This window comes from Parus major, chromosome 19 (genome assembly GCF_001522545.3).
Source record: "Parus major isolate Abel chromosome 19, Parus_major1.1, whole genome shotgun sequence".
Lineage (NCBI taxonomy): Eukaryota > Metazoa > Chordata > Aves > Passeriformes > Paridae > Parus > Parus major.
In genome coordinates this window covers 1965973-1990128 of record NC_031787.1, presented here as the reverse complement: position 1 = coordinate 1990128, position 24156 = coordinate 1965973, and the positions used below count along the sequence as shown (strand labels likewise).

The following is a 24156-nucleotide window of genomic DNA, read 5'->3' as shown; positions in this document are numbered from 1 at the left end:
AGCCTGGGCACTATCCCTCGTTTTTGAAGATGCAGAGCAGGCACCCTATGCATCTGTGGGCTCCTGCAGCATTAGAGCCACACAGCTCTGCAAGGGATGGATGCTGTAACATCTATACTAGGGATTACAAAGTAAGCACATACTAAAATAATGTAAATTACTTTGGAAATGGAAAATACTAAAAATAATCCCATTCCACTTGCTTCTAATCTGTTGTGGTTAAGTAGTTAAAAATCTGCAGCTAAACCATTTAATAGAAATTATTAATGGTTTTAGGAAACCCTTAATGTATTAACAGCCCAGAAAACCAGATGCAGACTCTGGAATGAAGGCATACACTGCTCTAGGATTCTCTGGATTTTTGATTTTTGCTTGGCAAATTATAGAAGCAAACAGTTCAGATCCAGACTAACAAATATATAATCCCAGCTAAATCTACTTGGTGTAAGGAACCTGATGTCAGATGCAGATCCAGCCAGCAAGGACACAGCAGATGTGCCAGGGGAGGTTACACACACAGGTCAGAGGTGAAATGCAGCCCAGCATTGCTGCTCTTGCATCAGCACTCTGGCCCTTCAGGCAATGCTTGCATGTCTCCATGTCCACACACTCCTGGCTCCTCCATGCAATATCCTTTCTTCCTCCTTCAACGAGACCTTTGGGAGTTGTTTCTGTACAGCCCCAGACACAGTGTAATAAATTCCTAACCTCACCCCCTCTGAATCCTCAGGCACCACTTCCCTGAGACACTGACAGCACTGAAAACCCAAAATGATCTGAATAACAAACACATTTTGCTCTCTTCAATAACCTCAATTGTGTGTAGCATGAAAACAACCCTGAGCATACACACTGCAAACAGTGGGGGCACTGAGGGCTCTGCCTCTGCATTTTGATGTTTGGCTTCATAAGCCAATGTTTCTTTTATAATAATCACAGCTTACATGAAAACTAGACACCAGGGAGAGGGGGTAAGTTTGTGCATTAATCAACAGCATGTTATGTCAGAGAGACCTGTGCATGTTGCTTAAAGCAAATTATTGCAGCAAAACACCATTTTCTCACCAGCCCTTTGCCTCAGAAAAGCACCTCCAAACTCAATCTTCCTGCATCACCTGGCATGGAGAAATTAAATATCAAACAAGTGCTGCTGAGCTCCATGTTCCAGGGTCCTGTTCTCACCTGATCCCACCTGCAGTGGGCACATCCCAGGTGTGCCCAAACCCACTGACACCTCCCTACAGGCAGTGAGACCACAGCTCACTTCCTGCTCTATAGACAGAGGAGAATATTCCTGCTTTGTACAGGTGATAGGACTGCAATTCATTAAATACCAGTTTAAATACAATTTTGGGCCAGGGATATGACTGAAGATGCAGCATTTCGTGGTGGACAGAGGCATTATCCTATTTTACTCCAGCAGCAGCTGCTCTGGATGAGCTGCCCCAAGGAAACCTCATCAAGCTCTTCCTCAGGGGGAAGGAAGGCTGATTTGCTCATTGCACTTGTAATTACTCAAAGTGTTAATAATTTCTGGGTTTATGTGTTTAACAGGCCCTATGAAGTGTGACAAAGGCCATTGCATTTGCTTAAATAATCTGCTTCTTATGATTCAATTAACTTGGAAAAATATATAGGAAGTGATTGAAATACCAATTTTGGACACTGTTTCCACTAGGCAGCCAGACAGAAAAGTGCAGCCCAAATTTTAATGAAACAAACCTAGGCTGAAAGCTCAACAAATTCATCTAAACAGTGTTAAATAAGCCATGTGGGATGGTGCTTTGCCCAGGAAGCAAAACCCAAAGAGAGCTGAAAACACCACTTTTAGCATTAGCACAGACTCAGCGAGGCAGAATAAAGTAATAAATAAAGTGCAAAAAGAGGAATTACCACATTCCAGTACCAATTCACCATCACCACCACCTTCCCCACAGGAGAACAGAGCTCCAGGCCCCCACAGCTCCAGCATTGCCATATCCCTTGTCCTTCCATGGGGCAGAAATCTCTCTCTGGGCTCTCAAGGTCCTCTTGTAACTGGTTTATCAGAGTGCAGTCACTCCCACTTCTGATCAGTGCATTATCAACACAGATAAAAGATCAGAGATTTGGGCTTTCTTTATTATAATCAGGGTTTTTATTTTGACCTTTCATTGGGATGAAGCCTTAAGATTTCTCTGGTTTTGCTGTTCTGGCTTTGCAGAGTTGCTAGCAGAAGGCACCAGGAGCAGTTCAGCTGCCTGCAGGCTCTGTAACCATCATTTGCTGCCCAACATGACAGCTACCACAGTCTGGGAGAGCAGGCTTCCAGGCTCAAGCTGTCATTCCATCCATGGTCTCTGGCATGGAACACCACCAGCCTCGACAAGATGTGATCATTGTGATAGTCCAGGATGATTTTCCCTGGCAATGCTGGGTACCAAAAGCCTGTGGGGCTGCTCTCCACTGGCACAAGTATCAAACTAATGCCAGTCCTTGTGCAAACCAAACCCAGCCAACATGTCAAATAACATTTAGGGTGTGAGTAACTGCTTACTCACAGCACAGGTGATTTACAGGGTGTGGAGTCTGTCCAGAGCCTCACTGGCCCATCTGGCAGCCCCAGTTGAAGCAGAGCAGCTTCCCTAGCACATGTCATCCTGGGATGTGAGGTGCTGAGTATCACATTGGCCATAATTGGCTCCTGAGCTCCAAAATCAATACCATTTCCAAGGAGGACAACAAACACTGGCTAGAACCCAAATAGGATTGAACTGCTGCTGCTGGAGCACTATGCAATGCTGTAAGTACTGTGAGCTGCTGCTCCATGTGACATTCCTAAACTATCCTTGGAAGGATGATGGGATGATGATGAGATTCCAGCTCATGGGTCTTTGCATGCCAAGAGAAGTCACAGAAAGCAGGGAAGGAAGATCTAGTTTACAACTCTGACCGAAGAATCAGTCTGACAGTGTCAGTCTACACAACATTAGAAAAACAACATTCTTTCTGCCTACATTTTCTACCCTGAAGACCCCTCAAACACCCTGGACAGCAGGGGGCACAGCACTGGGAGAGAGCTCCAACTGTAAGTCATTAAAAATATAAGTGCTATATAATATATATATAATATATAATAATGCAAATAATGCCAATGACTGCCTCTCCCCTGCCACCCCTCTGCCTGCTTACATGCCACCTTAAAGCTGTCCTTCCCCTCTGACACAGCCTGCAGCATTCCATCCAAGGGGTCTGAGGCATGGGAGCTTCTCTGAGTCTGTGAAGGGGCTGGTTTTCTGGAGGGAGATAGGTGTGACATTTTTCAAAATCTGCTTATGATTCAGGGGTAGCCAACTGCTACTCGTTTGTGCTTACATGCACACACCACCTGCAGACAAGACTGCCTCCAGAAATAGGATTGCAAAGCTCATTCCCCCCTGCTCTGGAGGGGTGCACGTGGGGTGCAGCCTTGCCAGCACTGGAGGGATGCTCCCTTTAGCCCCATCCTGCTGCCACACCAGCCTTACCCTGGGGAAGAAAAACAACCACTGATTTTATTGAAAAATACAAACCCAAGTCTTCCAGGTAAATGGAACCAGTGCATAGAAGCTGGAGAGAGAAATGAATGCAGATGAGTTTTTTTTTTATCTCACCTCCTCCCACCAGTGCAGGGAGTTGGCAACATTACATCATCCCACACCTCCGCCCCCCGGATCAAACCCTGCACAGGCACAGCTTCTGCTGAGGCTGCTGGAAGCAATAGCCAGGAAAATTAACTCTCTGCTGTGCAGGATGCACTTCCAGCAGTGGCCCAGAGCTGGATTTTGTGGTCAGCTGCTACAGACAGGGATGTCTGAATCCTCAGAGATGTGCAACCCCAGCAGCCTCTGCCTCCAAGTATTTATCTAGCCAAACAAGTATTTTTTTAACAGGACAAAGAGTCTGATTGCTCCCAGTCTGTCCCAAACAGGACTAGAGATGGGCAAAGAAGGCACCTGATATCTCAAGGACTAGGCTAACAGTTTAGATAGAGGGACACAACATGACTGAGCAGGATCGTGCATTTCCACCCCCAGACTTCAATTCCAGAATTGGGTACTGTCAGTGTCAACTTCCTCCATCCCTGTGTGGCCTTCCAGAGCAGCTGCTGGCTGAGGCAGAGGCACGGGCATCTTACAGAGAGCAACACAAAAGCTTTTCTTTGCAGGAAATTAAAAAGCAAGGAAACAAACATCAGCACTTGCACAAGCCCCAGACTGGCTCAGACGGAAAATTACCTTGAGGTTGTTTGTGTTCCAGATCAATGGATCAGCTGCAGTGTGGGGCAATTAGCACCTTGAAATTATTTAGCAAGTTTTTGCATTTCTGATCTGTAACCCACAACAGAGGTTTTGGGCACTGTTGCTGGAAGGTCAGGGAAGGATCACACAAGAGCAAGTCCCAGGCACAGAGCACTCACAGAGCATAATCCATCAGCTGCCTCCACCAGGAATTTGCTTTGTTTTTAATTCAAAGAATCTCTTTCAAAAACAAAAACCCACTCAGGCATTCATGCCAAGATGGCAAGCTGGTGGCCCAGAGCTGGTGGAACAGCACAGGGAGGATCCCACACTCAGGGCAGCCAGCCTTACAGAGATGCTCAGCTACAAGAGCTGTGAGATGTGAGAGGAGATGGGGAGCAGGATGGGGTGGGGTGAGATGGAAAAAGCAGGTTCATGCATGAAGAAAAACACTCTGAGAAGGGCTCTGCTCCTGCCTGGCACTAAGAACACTGCTGGGCAGCCTGCTCACAGCACTCCTGCCTGGAGCAGGACAAAGTGCCTGCAGAGCTGATGGGGAGCTGAGAACCTGGATTTCCTTCTGCCTCCAAGGATCATACAAGACATTTCAAAACTTGGACCCTTCTTCCATGTGAACTGATGATTTCTGGCACTGTTTTGTTGAAGGATTCAGTAGGAGAGTCCAGGCCATGTACCAGAAGACAGGAGGTTCAGCCAAGAGGACAACTTTGGTCCTGAGCCATTATGAAACAAAGCAGATGAGCCACAAAAAACAACAGCATAGGGAAACCCACATCAGATGCTACCAAATGTGCATTGTGTTCAAGATCCCCCAGGTAAACTCATGTATGTATGTTGGATATCCAAGAAGATGCTGTGGGAGAAGGTGGAGGAGAGCTACAGGGATAGGTTTTCAAATAATAAAAAAGCACCAAACTGGAAGAGATGGCACTTAAGAGTTTCCAGCAGTGGTATTTCTAAAGATTTAATTCCCAGATATCTGAAGAAAATGAATACAGGGGCCAGGAGCTTCCCCTTGCACAAGGTAGGCATATATTTAAAGAAGCAATAGCAGAAAAGAGCTGGGTTCTATATTCCCCACTGGAGACAAACCATGGCATTCTGTTTTTCAGTGCTCAGGTTTAAAAATATCTCCCAAACACGACACTTCATCTCACTAGGCAGTACCAGGGGATTTTATCATTACTTCATCACAGGATCAGCTCTCTTGCAGCTTCACACCCCATGGTGAAGGACTGCCTTTCCTGGGAAGGGATAATCCCCACAGGATAAGAGCATTTCAGAGAACAGGCACACACCTCCCAATCTTCTCCAAGCACACTATTTACTGAACACACACAAGTGACAACACAAGTAAGTATGATGGTGATTTTCCCTGGATGGATAACCATCTTCTCCCCTCTGGAGGCCCATCTCCAGGCTGTGCTGGGTATAAACAATCAGGTGCTCCTCTGGCTGCAGTGGGTGAAACATCATCACTCACCCACTCGCATTCTGGCACGTGAATAAACTTCCCTGCAGTTTGTGTTTCTCAGGAACCCTGCAGTAGTAGTCATGGTGACAAAACTGGGGTCCTTGGCAACACACCAATGATGCTGCAAATCTATGATGACTAATCCTAAAAGCTTAATTTAGAGAAGGCATTTAAATGCTTAAAGATATGCAGGTCACTGCAGGGGGTGATTTAATGGCTGTGGCATATTTGGTGGTGAAACTGTTGTACAGGAGGAACAGCCAGGGCATCTTCTGACCATAAAATTACATGGATTTTCAATGCAAGATGTAGACTAAAGACATTTAAAGGAAAGCACAATTTAAACATAGGCACAAATAACAAACTCAGCTGATTTCCAGTCTAAGAGCTGGTCAGAGCTTCTAGATGAAACAGTGTTTTAAATAACAATCTCACACAACAATATCACTGATACAGTGCTCCCTGGTTTATTTGTGCCTTTTCAGGATGTAATGAATGCATTTCCCACGGGAGAGCACGTACAGGACAGTGGATCTTGTTCCCTATTCCATGCTTCAGACCTCCAGCTTTTTCCTGGCACTAAAAGATCTATGTCCTGTCTTCAATTAAAATGCTGCTGTTGTCACCAAGAGAAGTGCACCAAGGTGAGTGTATTGCTCTAACTCTGCCTGGCTGGACTGGCAAGGCAGTAGTAAATCCTCTGCCTCTTTTTCCACAGCTACACATTTTTTTCTCCCCATCTGCCACCTGTGATCTGAAACACAAGGAAATGGAGAGTGGTTTCTATTCACACACACCTCAGCAAACAGCTTTTGTATAGACTCTCTCCCTGCCTTTATAGAAATAAAGGAATGAGCACTGCACACCATATCTTACCCCAGAGAAAGCAAATCATGCTGGCCTGAGTCTATAATCTGTATCCCAGAGTCCTAAACAATTATCACTCACCTAATTTGCTGTGGTTTTGAGTAAGCATCCACATCACTCAGCAATTACCAGAGACAAGCATCAACACAGAACCAGGAGAAAACATCTGATCACACATGACACAATTTCTATGTCCTGATCCACTGCTCTAACCCAGTACCTGATGCCCTTTCCACATAGGCATCTTCCAGCAGAAAGGCTTCCTGCATGTGACCATGAACTAGGATGTGAAGCACATTCCTGTGGTAGAAAGTAGGCTCATTCAGTTACAAGCAAGCAGACAAAAATACTTGTTGGATAAAATCTTAATTCTGCTTTCAAGGATTTCCCCTTTATTAAAACTTGACACAACCTAACTGCCCTTGGCACTGCAGCTGACATGTAGGCAATGCATGCACAAAGTTCCCTTCATTAGTTTGCCAACATTTCTGTTCCTGCAGAAGAAACTGAGTTTACCTATGAGTTACATGCACTCCTGCTTCATTCTGTTGCTTTAATAAAGCAACAGCAACAACAATAACTAATGTACTAATATATATATTAATAACTAAGGTACTAATGACTTCTGCACCTTCAAGAACAAAATATGTCACTTGATGTTCATAATGCTTGTGTGGATGCAATCTCAAGATGCTTCCTGAGTAAATTCATGCAAAACAAAAAGTCTAAGTCTTGAAAACAGACTAAACCTTTGTTCTTCTGAAAAACAAAACCCCTTGCTGATCACATTTGGGGATTAAAACAGTGATTCTGGAGGGCTTGGACAGTTCTCTCCTCACCTGTTATGCCTGCAATGGAGCCATTAGTGTCCTTGACCATTTTTCATCAGCAGGATGCATTCACTGTAGTAACAAACCTCAATATAGATTTATGCCATTGCACAGTCTTAGTGCTTAGGTACAGAACAGTACCTTCAGTAATGAAGAACAGAAATGGCAATGCTTTACATCAATTACAGCACAAGATGGGAGTCTAAACCCTGCTTTCTGAATCCCTCTGTGTGAAGTTGCTTCAGCCACAGCTCAGCTTTGTCTCTGGTGATAACATGTCTACTACCCTCCCCCAGCACTACCACGAAGCTTTAATTAAAGCACACAATTCTGTCATACATCTTGTTATTTACAATATTGTACAGCTCTGTGCAGACTGAAATCCTGGATATAAGGAGGTTTTTTGCTCATGGATGTCTGGGTCACCTCCCTGCTGCTCCTCCTTGGGTCACTTTCAGCAGCCTGTTGTGTTCCCTTGTGTTAAGGGGACCACAGCTGTCACACCCACCATGTGCAGGGTGTCATAGCTGATGTCTTCTTCCCTCCCCAGAGAGGCTGCCACTGCCCTCAAGGCCAAGGCACTTCCATTGTGCAGCACTGCTCAGCCTGGGCTGCTCAGGAATTGGTGCTCCAGGCTCTGCCCAGCCACACTGATGTTGTGCTTCAGAGAGGAAGGGTAAACCATGGTGTGCATCTCACCAGGGCCAGCTCTGGGTATCTTGGGGTGCCCATTTCTGCAATTGTAGCTGGACTGAGCATCTGGGCAGGTCCTGCTGGCACTTCCAGGGGAGGCTTAAGGATGGAAAATGCAAGGTGCTTTTAGCTGCAGCTCAGCTATAGGAGAACAACTTCCTGTAAAACATTACATATGAAGCTGTCAAGTTTTCAATGTCTGCTGCAAAATCTAATCCCTGCTACACTTTACACTCAGCTTGGCCTGGAACCCAGAGTCTGCCATGGACATTTAAAGCTTAGCTGAACAAAGCATTAAGAGAAAGGTTCTATGGACCAATGGCACGGTCAGTGGGGTGTGCAGAGAGGTGACCTGAAGAGGGATTTACCATTTCTAAAACTCCAGTTAGAAGAAAAAAAAATCAAGAGTGGACAAGAAGAGGGATAAAAGACAGAATGGGTTGCTGTGCTACCTAGGGGACTTGTAAGTTCTTCTCAACATCTGCAGGAGGAGTTGAATCCAGAATCAGAAACCCTGATGCTAGTTAAATGCTTCAATGAATTGGAAGTTATCTTCCAGTATATTTTTAGTTGGAACCAACAGACATTACATAATGGCTATTATATAACAGCACTACAGCTACAAATACTGTCTTTTAGGCTTTTTGTTTGGTTGCTTTTCTTTCTTTCTCTCACCCTCTTTTTCTTCAAGATTTTCTCCTTAGTGAAGGACTGATCAATAAATGCACCTTCCATCAAATAAATGAGGCAGTCAAATCCTTAAGAGAAAAAACAAATGGAGTAAAAATATTGCTACTAAGCCTGTGAGTGCTTCTCTCTTGCCCAACCTCAAACAGAATTAACTATTCCCAGAATAGAAATTCCACTAAGGCTTTTCTGTAGTTTAAAGGGACACGCTGTGATTCTGTGCAGACACTAAATTTCTCAATATTGTTTTTTCTCTATCTCACAGTGATAGTTCAGAAGACAAAAATATGAGGGTGGGGGAGAACCACTACGTAAGAGGTGCTGAGGAAAAACTGAAAGTTTTTTTTTTATCTCCTGGAAAGATCATTGCCTGTTGGTGCTCCTTTAAAATCTTCTTTGGCATATTTTTATCTTTTCTTCTTAACAGCCATATTGGCAGAGCAACAAAGACTTTTGCTTCCAGACTATGTGCTACATAAAAAAGAGAAGAAAGTTTCCAGAAGCTAGAAATATTTCCTTTCCTACACTTCCTATCTCTGAACCTAAAGAAAGCCAAAGCAGTCACACAGCCTCTGGATGCAGAAATCAAATCAGTTCAGTGGCACACCACAAGCCCCCACATCATGTCATCCTACCAGCTTGGGCAAGGGTCCCCTGTGTTTCTGTAACCCCCAGCACAGAGCTTTCCTGACCAACACAGCACTCCCAGGACTTCTGCCTTTCTCATGCTAGTCCTCTAAAAAAATGAGCTGATTCCAGGAAGAGCAAGAGACATAATCTGACAAATAATCTCTTCTTTGCTAGCAAGCTGCTCCCTTCTGTTGTTTCTCTCTTCCATCTCCCTAAACCTGGAAATGCCACTCATGCTCTCCTGACCTATAAATAAACCAAACCCTGGACTGCCTAGATGGGAAGGCAGCGTGCTGTGTGCTTCACTGGTGTCACACACAGGAACAAAAACAACACTGGGAGAGTGGGGAAACTAAAAACACAATGCAGCCACACTTGGAGAGCACTTTGTCAGCTCAGGGAGAGACTTCTTGACTTTAAAAGCCATTGCAGAACACAGCAGACCCCACTACTGACAGCAGTGCTCTCAAAGTAGTGACTACAGCCCAGTCTGGCAGAGGTGATCCTGTGAACATGAGCAAAAACCCAAGAAAGCAGGACAAAGAGGAAGCAAAGACATGAAAATGAATTAGCTGGCATGACAGTGTTAGGTCTGGACTAAAGTAGTGCAGTTAGGGGAGAAGGAATAGCATACAAAAACTTACTGAGTGTACTAAGATACATTATTACATGGGGAATACTGCCTTGTTTTGTGGACTTCTGCCACCTAGCTATTATGATCTTCAACAATTAACCTCAGGAAGAGGAAATTTGCTGGAAAAACTGGCTTGAGAAGCTATTTTGAACTGTGAAGGCATGAATGCATGAGACTTCTGCAAGTAGTCCATGCTAACCACAAAGAATACAGTCCATTTGTCATTCAGGACTGAAAATGTTAAGAGAAACAAGTGTCAAAAGCAGTAGGTTCACTTGCATATGTCACAGACTTCTCCTCAATACAAACCACTTAGGGATTTTACAATAACTGATCACTTGTACCACTGAAAAATAGCAAACACATTTAACTGAGACAGAAGTTGATGGTTCTCAGGAGAAAGGCTTCTAGTTCATTACAAAGCTCCTCCCTGCTGAGGCTCCAGCCCCAGGTGCCAAGGATAAAGGCCCTTGATATGGCAGCAGTGGTGCTGCTGCTGAGTGCCCTTCTCAAGATCAAAGCTCTGCAGGCAAACATGGCACAACTCCTTGTTAATGAACCCTTCGGCATGGCTGTGCTTAGACAGCACTAGCTTCTTCCTGCATGGATGCAAAAAGCAGGGGGAAAAGGCATCCTCAGGAATCCAGGGCTGAACAGATGGAGGGCACTGTTTATCCAACACTGGCTGCAGTTGCTGGTGCCAGAGCAGCAGCAAACAGCCTGTCCCCAGACAGCACAGCCACAATGGGAGCGCGCCTGGGGCTTTTCCTGCCTGGGGAAAAGAAAAGGATGTTTAATTTAAAAGGAAGGGAGCAGCATACAGACTGTGTGAACTTGTAAAAATCAGATTTTGCTCTAACGTACTCGAATTTAGGCCAAGGGAAACCGGCTGGACTTTGCAAGGTCATCTCAGTGGACCCAAACATGCATTCCCATTCCCACCCAGCCTCTCTGCACATACCTTTGTGACAGCCTGACATACCAAACCTCTCTCCTGGGAGAGCAGCAGGGTTATCCCTCATAGCCTTGAGGCATAATGCACTGAGGTTCAGTTCCATGGTGTTTCTGAGTTCTTTGGTTTCTTACTTTTAAGAGACTTCCAGGGAAGTGCATACAACGGGATTGTGAAGAATCCTACTAACCAGCTGCATGTCCAAGCACGAGCCTCTGCAAACATGCTGCTGCTGCTGTGCAAAAAAAAAAAGCCAACTCCACTGTAAAGATTGTTCCACTGGATTTAAGATGGAATTAAAACATATTAACTCATGTAAGTAATATGTATTAAATTGAAGAATAAAATAAAAAGGCTCAGATCAGCAAAATATGAACCATTAATCAAACAGACACTCTGAAAGACTTCAATGTGAAATCTCTAGTGATTAGCTATGGGCCCTCAGCCAAGGAGGCCTGTGAGCTCTGTTTCACTGACATGTATTTTTAAACAACCTCCAGCAAAGAGGAGCTCCATTTGAGAATACCAGCTTTGGGGGCTGGGACCAGTGTCTGCCACAGATCATCTTGCAAAGCATCTCACTGGATTCCAGTTCTCCATCTAAAAGACTGTGCCCTGCTCCTAATTCCTGCCTGGCTTTTCAAACAGGATCTGCAGGGCATAACCACCTGCCTCCTACACTCACACAGTGCACTGCTGTCCCTGCTGGGTGATGGGAGCTGTGTACATTTCTAATATACACCATGCAAACAAAAAAAAACCCCACAGCTGAAAGATCTTCAGGTAAAATACAGCCAGTCTATGGCAGTTAGCCCTATCATTCCCAACTGTACTTAATGCATTATCTGAAATCACCCAGCAAGAGGGAACCTGCAGCTTCTTTAACAGCCTATTGATTACATGTATTGCACAACCCATGGTGCAAACTGCTAGAAACATCTCTCAGACTGCATTAACATCACCTGCAGGTTTAGGTATGCCAAAAATCTACCTGGGCTAGGTAAGGAGAGCTGACATTTCATCAACCTTGTGGCCCTTGCCTCCTTGTGCTGAGCACAATATGTGTTAACTTTTCTACAAATTGCCCAGAATGCTCCAGAGATAAGAGTTTACACTGCTAACAAACACAGAATTAAGCTGACAGTTTTAAAAGATAAGTAAAATGTTGCTTTCCATTCAAATTAGGGGGAATAAATGATTATTTATAAGCAAAGAACTTCTCCCACAGAGTGTTTATTCTATCCTGGAATGCATCAAGAGGTATCTGCATTACTGCAAATCCTCATCAACAGAAGTGCAAATGTTTAGAAAGAGAGAGAAACAGAGGAACAAGATGATCTCTTCCTTCCAACCCAAACCATTCTATAATGGAAAATAACCCCAGTTAAAAGGCTTTTCAGATTGGTCTGTATGAAAGAAAACAGGCAAGCAGTGCTCATTTAAACTCTGCAAAAGCAGTAACCATTTAAAAGGTGCAAAAGCCCTGCAGCACAGGGGCCAGGACAGGGCACTGATGGATTAGGCTGCCCAGTGCTGGCCCCAGTGGGAGCCCAGCAAATCAACCCCTGCTCAGCTGGGAACAGGCACCAAAGTCACTCTTCTGCTCTGTCAGAGCCACCAGTTCCCTCCCTGACAGTGATGGTGGGGTTCAACCCCACAGCCACTTCTGCAGCTTCTGGAGATCCACAAGGAAGAACAAGGCACATCACAAAGGATGGCTGGAAGGACCAATTCTTGAGCCAGAATCACTCCTGTGGCTTGGCTTCTGCCTGCCCACCCTGCAGGACATACCAGATGGGGAAAAGAAAACCCTGCAGAGGAAGGTGAGGTGCTAATTATATATATAAAAAAAAAAGAGCAGCAGAAAAGCAACATCAAAATGTTCATCATGCCTCACCAACTGAGAGTGGATTGATGTAACAAGTTGTTTGGTTTTAAATGCTTGCACTACATAAGTTTTTAATCTACATTTTTACTGATCACTTGCAGAAACAGCCGTACTCCAAAGGGCCCTGCACTGGTTTCCAAGAGATGTTTCTTGCCCCCAGAAGTTTACATTTCCATCTAATCCAGAGAGACCATGGATATAAGCAAAAATGCATTCTGGCTGCTTTCAGAGCATGAGAAGCAAAAGAGAGCAAAGAGGATAAGTAGAAACAAGAATAGCTTAAATTCATTTCTGCAAACATAATCCAAGAAGTGCAAAGTGGAACTTCACTGAACATTGCAGGCAATCAAAAGCTAAAGTTATCCATGACAGGGCTTAGCAGAAACTCAGCACAAGCTCTCAAGCAAACAAACAAAACAGACACCTCCAGAACAAACACAGGTCCTGAGAGAACTGACAGAGATGCTAGATGTCCCAGAAAAGGAGGCTTAAAAAGTGATGCAGACTAACCCTGCTCCCCAGCTTTACCCTCTCTTTCCATGCTGCTCAATATGTGGGCAGAGAGGAACACAGCTTGTCAGGGACTGAAATGGTTCATGCCTTTAACATTGTTATGAAGGAGTTTTGCCCATTATAACAAAAACTGTATAAAGATGCTACAAACACAGAAGCCTCCTTGAAGATGCTGGACTGGAACTTTGGATGGCAAGTTAAGGTGTCTAGATAAGATAAAGGGGATGCTATTGTTCAATCATCTCAGGTCCAGGGACAAACAAACAAGGCTGAGGGAAAGGAATGAATCCACAAGGAGGCCAAACCCAGTAGCTGCACTGAGAATCATCTCTGGCTGGGTTTGGGGTGGGGGAGACCACAGCCCACAGCCTCCCCCTGAAATGAGGGGGGGGAGAAGGAAGTTTTGGGTGTCCCCCCCCACCTCTTGTCTACTTCTCTTTTCCTCTTTCTCTCATATTTACTATTAAATAAAACCCTTTATTTAATATTAAATATTAATTTAATATGAAATAAAAATACTACTGACCTTGGCATATGGTCTTGTTTGCACCTTAGTTTGGGCAGAGGCATTTCTAATAACTTTAAAACTGGATCATGACACAGCCCCAGCAGCAGCCTCACACCTCAGTGTGCCTTCAGCTTAGACTCTTGCCTTCAGGCTGTCCTTCCCAGCTCTGTTCCCAAAGTGCTGCCTTGACACAGCTAACCTCTGATTTTTAAGAATTAGAACTGGACCTCGAAACCTTGGGTCCTAGAAATCAAAGGATAGATAACTTTTCCAGCTCTGCCCCACTGTTGTGAAATGCCATGGGACAGCATGGTATGAAAGCAAGCATAGAAGAGAAGCATCCCTCAGAACAAAGCCATTGTGTTTGCACTAGACTCTTGTGACCTCTTCCTCAGAGTAAACAAATCTACCTCAGACACAGTTAGAGATGACTCTCCACTCCCCAAACCCCCAAGTGATCCTAAAGATGGAAGAGAGCAAGAAAACACTAAAGATGGGATTGTTGTGGCCCAGTCTCTCCCAAGTGTGGCATAGATGGTCCTACAAACACATAAAATAAATCTGCACTTGAGTTAATCATCAATAAACTATTTATTTGTTTATTAAGCTTTTATAACTTCCCTATACATGTGCCCTTACTGAAAAGGGTGATCCTTCTTTTCAATATAGCTGGACATTCATTACCTGTACATTTTCTCCACAGGGTCAGTTTACTGCAGACCCCATGACAGCCTGGAATTTAGGAGCTATTACCCATGCTTGGAAAGCAATACATTCCTCATCAGTCAGGGATCATGCTCCACAGTACTGCTCAGTCCCCAGTGGGAGCAGCTCATCCTGCAATGCTGCAAACCAAGAGAAGCACTAATGCATGTGCCTGAGCCCCTCAGTGAAGGTTAAAGACCCATTTAGCAGCTGGTGCTGGAAACGGTGGTTCCTTGAGACAACTCACAAATCATCATCCTGCAGCTTTGCTTTACTCAACCACTCTGGCACCGTAATCGAGGATTTATTTTACACATGAAAATGTTTAAAGTGGTGCAATATTGAGTGCTCTGCAGGTGGGAGGCTGCCAAACAGAGGTTGTCACAGGCAGGGACACAGTCCAATTTATCATGAAACCAGTATTTCTATTCCTGCCATTTGCTTTATTTAGTCTCCAGCTTGCTTGTGGGAAGGACAGGGCTGTCTGCAGCCCCAGCAACATTCACCACTGAGCCAGGTGCCACCCAGTGCCAGAGCTCTGGGCACTGTAACAGAGCTGAAAGCAGCAGCCTGTAGTGATGCAACTGAATCCCTCATGAGGCTCCACAAGAGGAGTTAAATTAGCACAGGCAAACTGAGTTTTTTAATAACCAGAGGCACTTTTAGTAATAGTTAAACAAACTGCTCAGAAGGAAAACCAGTACAACTACCATCTTGGGCACTGAGAGCTGCTAAAGAACTGCAGTTTTGGCAGGGCTTCATGGCCTGCTGCACACTCTGCTGCTTTAGAACCAGCCCATCCTCCTGCCACATGCATTGCTAATGTAGCTGGCCTTTTCCACTGCCCTCAGTTGATCTGAATGAGACACCTTTTGTTGTCTGGCAGGTATTTGCTGCCTTGAGCACCCTCGTGGGCAGTGCAAGGAGCAAGTGCTCTAGGTGGCTACTTTCTGCTTACACACAAATCCAACACCCACCAGCCTGTTCCTCTTCTCTTCCCTCCTCCCACCTCTCCACCCCAGTCACCCTCTACTACAGCTCAAACTGCATCATTTCCTCCTATTCTCCTTGTTGCTATGTCCATTTTTACTCTTTTTTGTCTCTTTTTGTCTTCCCCACTGACCCTGTACCCTGTGCTCCCTGACACTGGATCCATCCCCTCACCCAAGCAGCCTGTCTGGATCTCAAATCACAGATTTGTCCCCTACAATCTCAGATTAACTATTTATACCTTTATTCAGCTTCTTTCTCTGCAGAGGTAGGGTAACACCAGGGTCAGAAACCTCCCCTGCTCCTGAACACCCCCAAGGATCTCTACTCCCCACAACCAGGGGTACAGCATCCTCTGCCAGCATGAGCTGCACTACAGACTGCAAAAAAACCCCACCAGACTTGATGTCATTCCTGACACTGTGCTGAAAAACCCTAGGGTACACAAACCTCTACCTGGGCTGAATGACTTTAATGAGGTGAAGGTACCTTCTCACTCAAAGACACCTCTGTTGCCAAGGTGTGAGAGGACTAGAGGTCTTCAAAAAAATACTGTTGATATCTTGCAGTATTTCCTTCCAAGTTACTCCTGAGAATGCTTTGAACAAAATAATAAATACTTCAAGAAAGTGATGGCATAACCTCCCCCCAGGTTACCAAATCTCTCAGAGATTTAGTCAGAGACCATTGGAATTTTACTGGGAAATGCTGGCAAAGTTACCAGAAAGCTGAACTGTCAGCCCCACCTAGAGCAAGCTTTAAACTTTTGCTGACACAGTTCATTATCTTTGCAAAACAAATTGTCCCAGTGAACTGTGACATTAATGTGTGTGATTCTCCAGTCGTTCAGGCTATTAATGTATAAGATGTATTAGAAGTAAGGATAGAAAATAGCCTTGGCAAAATATTTTTCAGACCATTAGTTGACAGAATTTTCTACACAATTTCACTCTGGCATTTCTGAGTACAAGTGCCTTCTCCTTGTTAAGTGCTTCCCAACCTGCTAAGCATGATGTGTTTTCAGTGGATGCACTACTCACGTGAAGTATATCAATAACTCCAGCTCTTACTCCACTATTTCACCCAACTGGAGAAGATCAGGTCAAATTAGGCTTATATTGACAAGCAACTGCCTTGTTTCACTCACCTCAAAGGAAAAAAGGCTAAATCAATCTTACTCTTTAATCCATGAGTAACCAAAGTGTTAGAATTGAAGAAAGAAGCTGGGAGAAAAACAATAGTTTATTGCATATCTACCCAGTGTAGAAATTATATTATTGTCACTGTTTAGCAACTGAACTTAGTCACACACAGATCAGTAATGAAGCCCTTTTCTTTATGGGAAATTGGTCACATTAAACCTCTCTGCCTTCTGCTCATCTTGGCAATAAGGACCTTCTGCATTTTTGTTCAAACCTTTCTTTTAAAAAACCTTTCTTCTTTCTAGGAACATCTAAGATCTGAGCTGCATCTGAACTGCAATAACTGCTTGGAAAAAAAGTACTTGGTAAACACACAAGGGCCTTTAAGATTTTTGCTTCCTGGACCACATGACTATCATTCTTTATGCTGTGGCAGAGGCAAGGTGATCTAGTCATGGACCAGAGACCAGGAAAATAAAAAAGAAACCGAAAAATTCAAACCCACATAAAGCAGCAGATGAAAAGCAGTAATTAACTCTTTTCTTTTACCCAATTTTCCACTGAGTGCCTTCAAAGTATCACCTTTCCATTTTCAAACAAGGACAAAGACTGCACCCTATGCCAGGAGCCCAACTAATCAAAACTGACAACAAAAGTGTCCCAGTGTAGAAAAGTCATCAAAACCCCACTGATCAAAACTCCACTGATCTCAAGCACAGAAATCTCTATAGAACAGGCTGGTTTCTTCCTAGTAAATGTCCCTTCAGAAACTTCTCAGCTGAAGTGACTTTTTAAAGCAGCTGGGCAAGGACTGACAGTGACAAATCCCATCTGAAACATCTAAATATCTGCAGTTCTCTGCAGTGAGTACCCCAGCACATGCCTTGTGTCCTGTATGGAAGAGCTCTGCTCCCAATCCAGTGTTCTGCACTGCCAACAGAGCATCAACACCCTTTGTCCCAGAACCCAAGTCAAACCAAGGACACTCCTGTGTGGAGAAGACATCTGCTCATGCCCTCCTCCTCCTCGCTGTGAAGAGCAGCCTCATCCTACTGCCCTCACTTCTGTGGGGCAGGACAGGAAGGGGTCCTCATCTTTTGGATATTTAATCCATGTTCAGTGCACAAGGGGCTTGCTAAAACCCAGCTCAATATGCTTAAAATTAAGCAGGCGTAAATGTCTTAAAGATGCAGCCATTACTCCACAAAGAGCTATTAAACCTCCTGCTCTCAAGAGCATTTTTCTTTGGGGTCGTCACCGACTCTGCAGTTCCTTTGAACTTCATGTTTATGAGATACACAAATTGCACTTTTGAAAGCAAACAGGTTTCAGTTTGTGGTTTCCTTTCATCTGAATGGGTGGTGATCTGAGATGATCTGAGGAGCTTTCATGGATTGTCCTTGATTCTTGGATACATAAATACAGTTCCTTGTAAAGAAAGGTACATACAAGCCACTAAACCCAGGCACATTGTGGCATGTTGGCAGCGCCCATCTAGGTCAAGAATTTGTTTATACAAATTCTAAAAATGAATTTTGGGGGAAAAATGATATCTGCTCTGTTTAGAGCATGAAAAGCCATGGTAAACATCCACCAGAGCAGGCACTCCTGTCTGCTGCTAACAGCACAGAGCTTGTTTAAAAGGCTGCTTTATTTTTGTTCACTGGTTAAAATGCAAAACCAGGCATCCAGCAGAGGTTTATCCACATGATGGTCCACATAAATTCTCATTCCACTTCTTCTTCATAAGCTCAATTCTAACTTTTTAAAAGAAACAAATAAAACACCTAATTCACCAAAATTAAAACCTGAGGATTTCAGCAGTACAAGAGTACTCAAGAGGTCAGGAGACAACCTGTCATCTAGTCCTGAGGATTCCCTGCTCTGCTGGGCCTGCCTCACTTTTGGATGTCAGTGCCTGAGTGTGAGCTGCTTTTTTATCTCACCAGCTACAGAAAAACTTGGTTTGCTCCTGGCAGATAAAGTGAAAATCTAATATACTTTTCAGTTTTAAGCAAGAGTTCAAGGACAGGTTTCTGAAAAAGGAGAGCTAAAAATGCTTTCTCTTAAACCTCCTCTGTATTCCTGAATAAATAAGTAAATACAAATATAGGTGTATATACACCAACATACACAGGATTTATAAATATATCTATATCTATATATATATATATGCACATAGGCATCTCCTAATTATACAAGTTCAGCTCAAAGTGTTTCAGTAAATAAACACCTTACCCAAGCCCAGGGAAGCAGAAGAGAAAAACAACTGTGAAATAAATACCTTGCAGATACAGTTACTTTAGCAGGGCTCTAGAGATTAACAGTTACTTAGTGCTTGCAATCTGCTCAGCAATGTGAAAGACACAAAAATAAAGAAATCAGGTTTCTGGGGACCCTCCAAGGGCTTGTTAGCCACAATGCCAGTGCTGCTGACACTGCCAGTCCTTAAAAGTCACCTCTCACATTTTATCAACCTCTTCAATTTCATGTACACCAAAACCCACTCAAACAATAAATGCAGACTGTGACTGTGGAGATACAGTTCTTCCCAAGTGAGAAAATTCAATAAATGTGAAAGTAGGGAAGTTGGAACTGAAGAGGAGTTGGTGAATTTTGCTGATAAACATGAGAATGTTTTAGTAGAACACTGTGATGGAAATCCCAGAGAGAGCAACCCAAAAAGAAAAATGGCCAAGCAAACCTGGGAACATGTTTACCACTGTGCCTCGATGGTCTGCAGAAATCTTGGAGGATTATGAAGGAAAATAAGTTTTTATGCTACTCTAAAGGAAGCTAATTTCATCTCTGAAGAAGCATGTTGCATCTTACACCCAACTTTGATTCTAGTCAGGATTTAGGATTTAAATACTATATGATTCAAACTCATAAACACATTCATAGAGAGAGGGAGGGGGAAAGAGAGAGGGAGGTATCAACCCAAACATATTGTAATTATTTTGATTTGTCTTCTGGGCATGAAGTGTTCTTATTTTAGAATTTTATTCTTCTCTATCACAAGAAAATCAACTGGATTTTTTCTGTTAAGAGTACTGTAGCTGTAATACAGCCATCAGAGATAGGATTTTAAGGGAAGATACACTGTGAAACAGCTCATCAAAGAGCAGAATTTCTCTTAGAAGACTGGACTTTCAAGAAAAGTAACAATAAATAGTCAATTCTCAATGGAGGAACCTTTGCAGGATAACCTGGTGTCCTAGTTTAGAGAGCAAAACAGCAGAACAAAATTGCTTATTTTCTTTTAGATTCAAGACTTCAAGGGATGTCTAAGAATTAAAGGAGGTGACAGACCTCCCAACAGCCACTTTTTGCTGTCACAGGAGGGAATTTAGAGATCATCAATTCATACAGCCCAAAGCATAAACCTTCCACAAGCACAGATCATGTCAGGATCTAATTTAGATAACCTGATGCTAACACCCTTTCTAAAATGAATAAATGATAATAAATGAGTGAATGAAGGATGAAAAATAATTGAACAAATTATTTAGAAGAATAGTTGACTTGTATGTTTATTTCTATCACTACCTGATTTTGTACTAAGTGTATGAGCCATAAAAGCAATATCTGGGCAGCTATGCAGTGTAACAGAATGCCCAAGAAGCTACAATCCTCAGTTACAGGTAAATCTCACCTGTTTTCTTCACCCTGGAATGCTCTGTAGCCTCAGCTATTCAAGTCATGTTAGTCCTGCTGTGCTGATAAAACATATTTCTAGAAGGTGTTTCCAGCTGCAAGGAAGATTTACTGATGACACTGTCCAAAACAATGAGAGGTGTTTGAAGCTAGGGGCAGAGGAGAGGGCATGCCTTCAGCATTATTCACTGGGGAATCACAAGAGAGACACAGCTCTACCAAAGGAAGCTGAAAGTCCAACTTGCTTGACTTTCTCATCCCCAGGCTGCATGCAAAACATCAGTGTCATGGTCAAAATAAAACATTCTACCACTTTAGGCACATTGCCTAATTAGAAACCATTGTTATCTGAGAACACTGTTTTTGCAGCTGTCAGGAAATTAAATAACCCAAGGGTAACTTGGAATTAAATAAAGCTGTACAAACACATAGCCCAGCTCTGAAATCCTGACTCTGACAAGCATCCCCTCTGCTTTCCAAGGGATTCAATATTTAACTAGGACATGCAACTATCGTTTTCAATCAGGCCATAGGATAACAAACACTGGTCCTTCTTGAGGGGCTGATGCTGAACTTGCAAATCCATGTATCAGAAATCTGCCTTCTCTCCACTAAAAGCAGCAGCACCTCCTAAGGAAAGAGCTCCATTACAAAGTGTCTATGAGAGTGCAATCAAGAACTGACAGAAGGAAATGCTTATACAGAAATCCCTGCTTTCATCTCATTTCAATTACTTCTCCTCTTACAATCCTTGCAACTTGAAACTTTGTCAGCAATCTAAAAACTAAGCTGGTTATACTTTTACACTGACTTTTTAAGAATTAAACAAAACAAAGTGCATTTCCAATGAGATTGGTGCAGTCTGTGAAATGCACAAACATGCTCACCTAGAAAATCTGTTTCTGGTGGCCTCTATGTGTGATTTCTGTTGCAAGAAACAAAAACTCAGACTAATACCAAAGTCTGAATTTAAGAGAAAGAGACAAAGTTCTTGCCAGGCCAGACACTGAGCCAGCAATAAAAGGTATTGCACAAGAAAGTCGAGTCTATACACAAAAGCTGTTATAATGTGTCAACACAAATCCCAGCTGGCCAGGGACACAGAGGGATGAGGGACTCACTGTGGATGACCTGGAGGGTCATGAGGAAATGAAAACCCTCCAGGTTCCACAGTAGTTTCTTAGAACTGATATTCAGGTTTTTGCAATACAGTGGTAAATAAAGTCTGATTTTGAAGTGCAGGTAAGTAGATGTCAGTTTGGGCTTCCAGTTAAGGCAAAATCTGATTTGTCCTACAAAGTACGTATGTGATCTGAAACAAGTAATTTGATCTCCTTTTTATCAGTTTCCTCATATGTGGGAGAAAATAATTCTTACCTCACAGAGGTCTCATAAGAGAGGAAGTATGAATACACTCCAGAAACAAAGCACCATTATTATGTTTGGCTAAAAATGTGGAACATGGTAAGACAGATTCCAAAAATAATCATTATGTCCACTCTCACTGGAGAGCTGGGTTGGGAAGACAAATCCAGTTTAGGCTCTGGTCAGTTTTCAGGAAATCAGGCTGCTCTCTTTCTTCCTCTTCACAGGATAGCACACCACTAATAACGAGCAAACCTGGAAAATTAAAACCAGATTCAATCTCCAAAAGCTGACAACTAGCAAAGATTGGAACTGATGGTTGAATGTTTTCAGCCATGGGAAAAGGGATTAATTTTGCTGCTTGTACCACTGATCCCTCAGCTTTCCTGGTGCTTCATTTCTCAGGGGAAAACAGCACTTGGACCCACGTTTCACAAGGTTCCTCAATAAAAAATTCACTTAAAACAGGGAAAGATGAGAAATCACAGTCTTACCAGCACTTACAATATATAAATGTTTCAAAAGGTCTTAGAGCATGTGTTCAGCCTCGGCCCTTCCTGGCACATTTAGCACCCTGGTGTGTCTCCTCAGAGCTGGCAGACTGCAGCCAGCTCCAGCACAAACAAAGCAAGCCACTCTCTCCCCTTAAGCCCACCCTTGAGAAAAAACCAGAAATGCACCAGTGGAAGAACAAGCAGACGGTCAAATGATCTCTAGTGAAGAAAAAAATAAGGAGGGCTGGTACCTTTCTGTGGAGCTGCATCCTGATGGTAGAGAGCAACCTAAAATTTCAATGAACTGTTCCATTGTTTCAGTCAGGAAAGCTCTGTAGGTCCTGCATTTATGAGAGGTGTTGATAAAAATGAGCCCTAGTATCTATCTGCTCATTTATCTTGGGCTTTGGAAAGTACTAGGAAGCGGACAAGATGTAATAAATTTAAAGGAAGAAATCATGGCCAGTCAAGTGGTTCAGGAAGAGGAGTCTTGGCTTTCTCACCACAGGCTGTGAAACAAAAATAGATATCAATACACACCCATCTGCTGGAGGAACCAGCAAAAAATATGTATTATTTATGCAGTACTTCTTTAAATAGGAGTGAGCAGAGAAACTGAACCAAAAGACTTTATGTGGCAGGTTACAAACATAAGGAATAATATATGCTGTCAAAATTTGCAAACCCACTCACATACAAGCTCTAAGAAGAAGACAAAGTGCTCCTTTCCCTATGTGATGCACAGCAGACCTTGGAATATTTCTCATTTTCCTCCCTTCTGCCAAAAGCTGAAACCACCAAACCCTACTGCTTCCTGGGAGAGAGCAGAAATCCCATGTAATCACAGACCCCCAAAATGTTTATTGATCTGTATCAGCAGAGATATATTGCAGGAAAAGCCTCCCCAACCAAGCACATATTTATAATAAGGCAATACTCAAATCCCCACATTTTAATTTGAATTGAGGTCATTAATACCACATTACTTAAAAACCTAAAAACCCCAGACAAAGCATAGTCTACCCAATACAGAGATCAGAAGAGAGTGATTGTACAAGTGTTTAGTAGAGAAAAACATGTTCTGCCTAGCAACCACAGGCTCTCCTGGCCATCCGGGGGAGGAATCCAGCACTAAAAATGTCAGCAAGCAACTTATGCCACTGTGCCTCAGATACAAAGGCCTAGTCAGTGGGCAATTAAAAATTAAAGAAAAAATAGTTATAGAAGGAATACTCAGAAAACCAGATGCAACTTCTAGTTTGCTTCCCTCTGTATCTTTAAATAAAGCTCCTAGCTGGATGGGTTCTGTGCTTGGACTTATAAATAAGCTGTTTTCTCACCCAGTATATGTACAGGAAAAGAGAGAGGACACTGAAAGCAATTTACCATTTTGATGTTATTGAAACAGGAACTCAGTGTGGTACTAAAGTATGTGATGGTTCTGAATCCAAGGTTAGACAGGGTTGTCTGATGATGATGGTTATCAAAATAAAGCACTGCCAGCAAGATTTTTTTTTTAAAAATACATTTCTTATTAGAATGAAATTTTTTCTGCCATGGTAACTAGCTGAGATTTTTCAGATAGTTCCATTATTTTTCATGTACTGGACTACAGTGAAGTATGAGCTGAGATTAAGAATCTCCTCCTAAAAATGTGTCAACAAATGGATTTCTGGCCTTAGAGAAATTACTAGCCATATGAGGCAGCCAAAGAAGGTTTAAGGAAGGACTCTAATGCCCATCTTGCAGATCAACCTCAGTGTGAGGAGACCAAGAGTTTTGCTCTGTGTGCTAACACAGTGTATCTGCACCTCAGAAGGACATTTCTCACTGCTGCTTCTGAACTG

General features: G+C 43.2%; 1 protein-coding gene across 7 annotated transcripts in view; it reads right to left on the bottom strand.

Annotated features, from left to right (window-relative positions):
- Nucleotides 1-24156, bottom strand: part of CASTOR2 (cytosolic arginine sensor for mTORC1 subunit 2) — a 78576-nt gene that overhangs the window by 13964 nt on the left and 40456 nt on the right. For 2 of the 7 annotated variants that reach the window (XM_015646551.2, XM_015646554.3), the window contains one exon: nt 11238-11282. The exons of 2 other annotated variants lie outside the window; for them this stretch is intronic. In XM_015646551.2, the coding sequence (XP_015502037.1) occupies nt 11238-11282 (45 nt within the window). 3 more of the 7 variants (XM_015646552.2, XM_015646555.3, XM_033518950.1) reach the window with 3 other exon arrangements.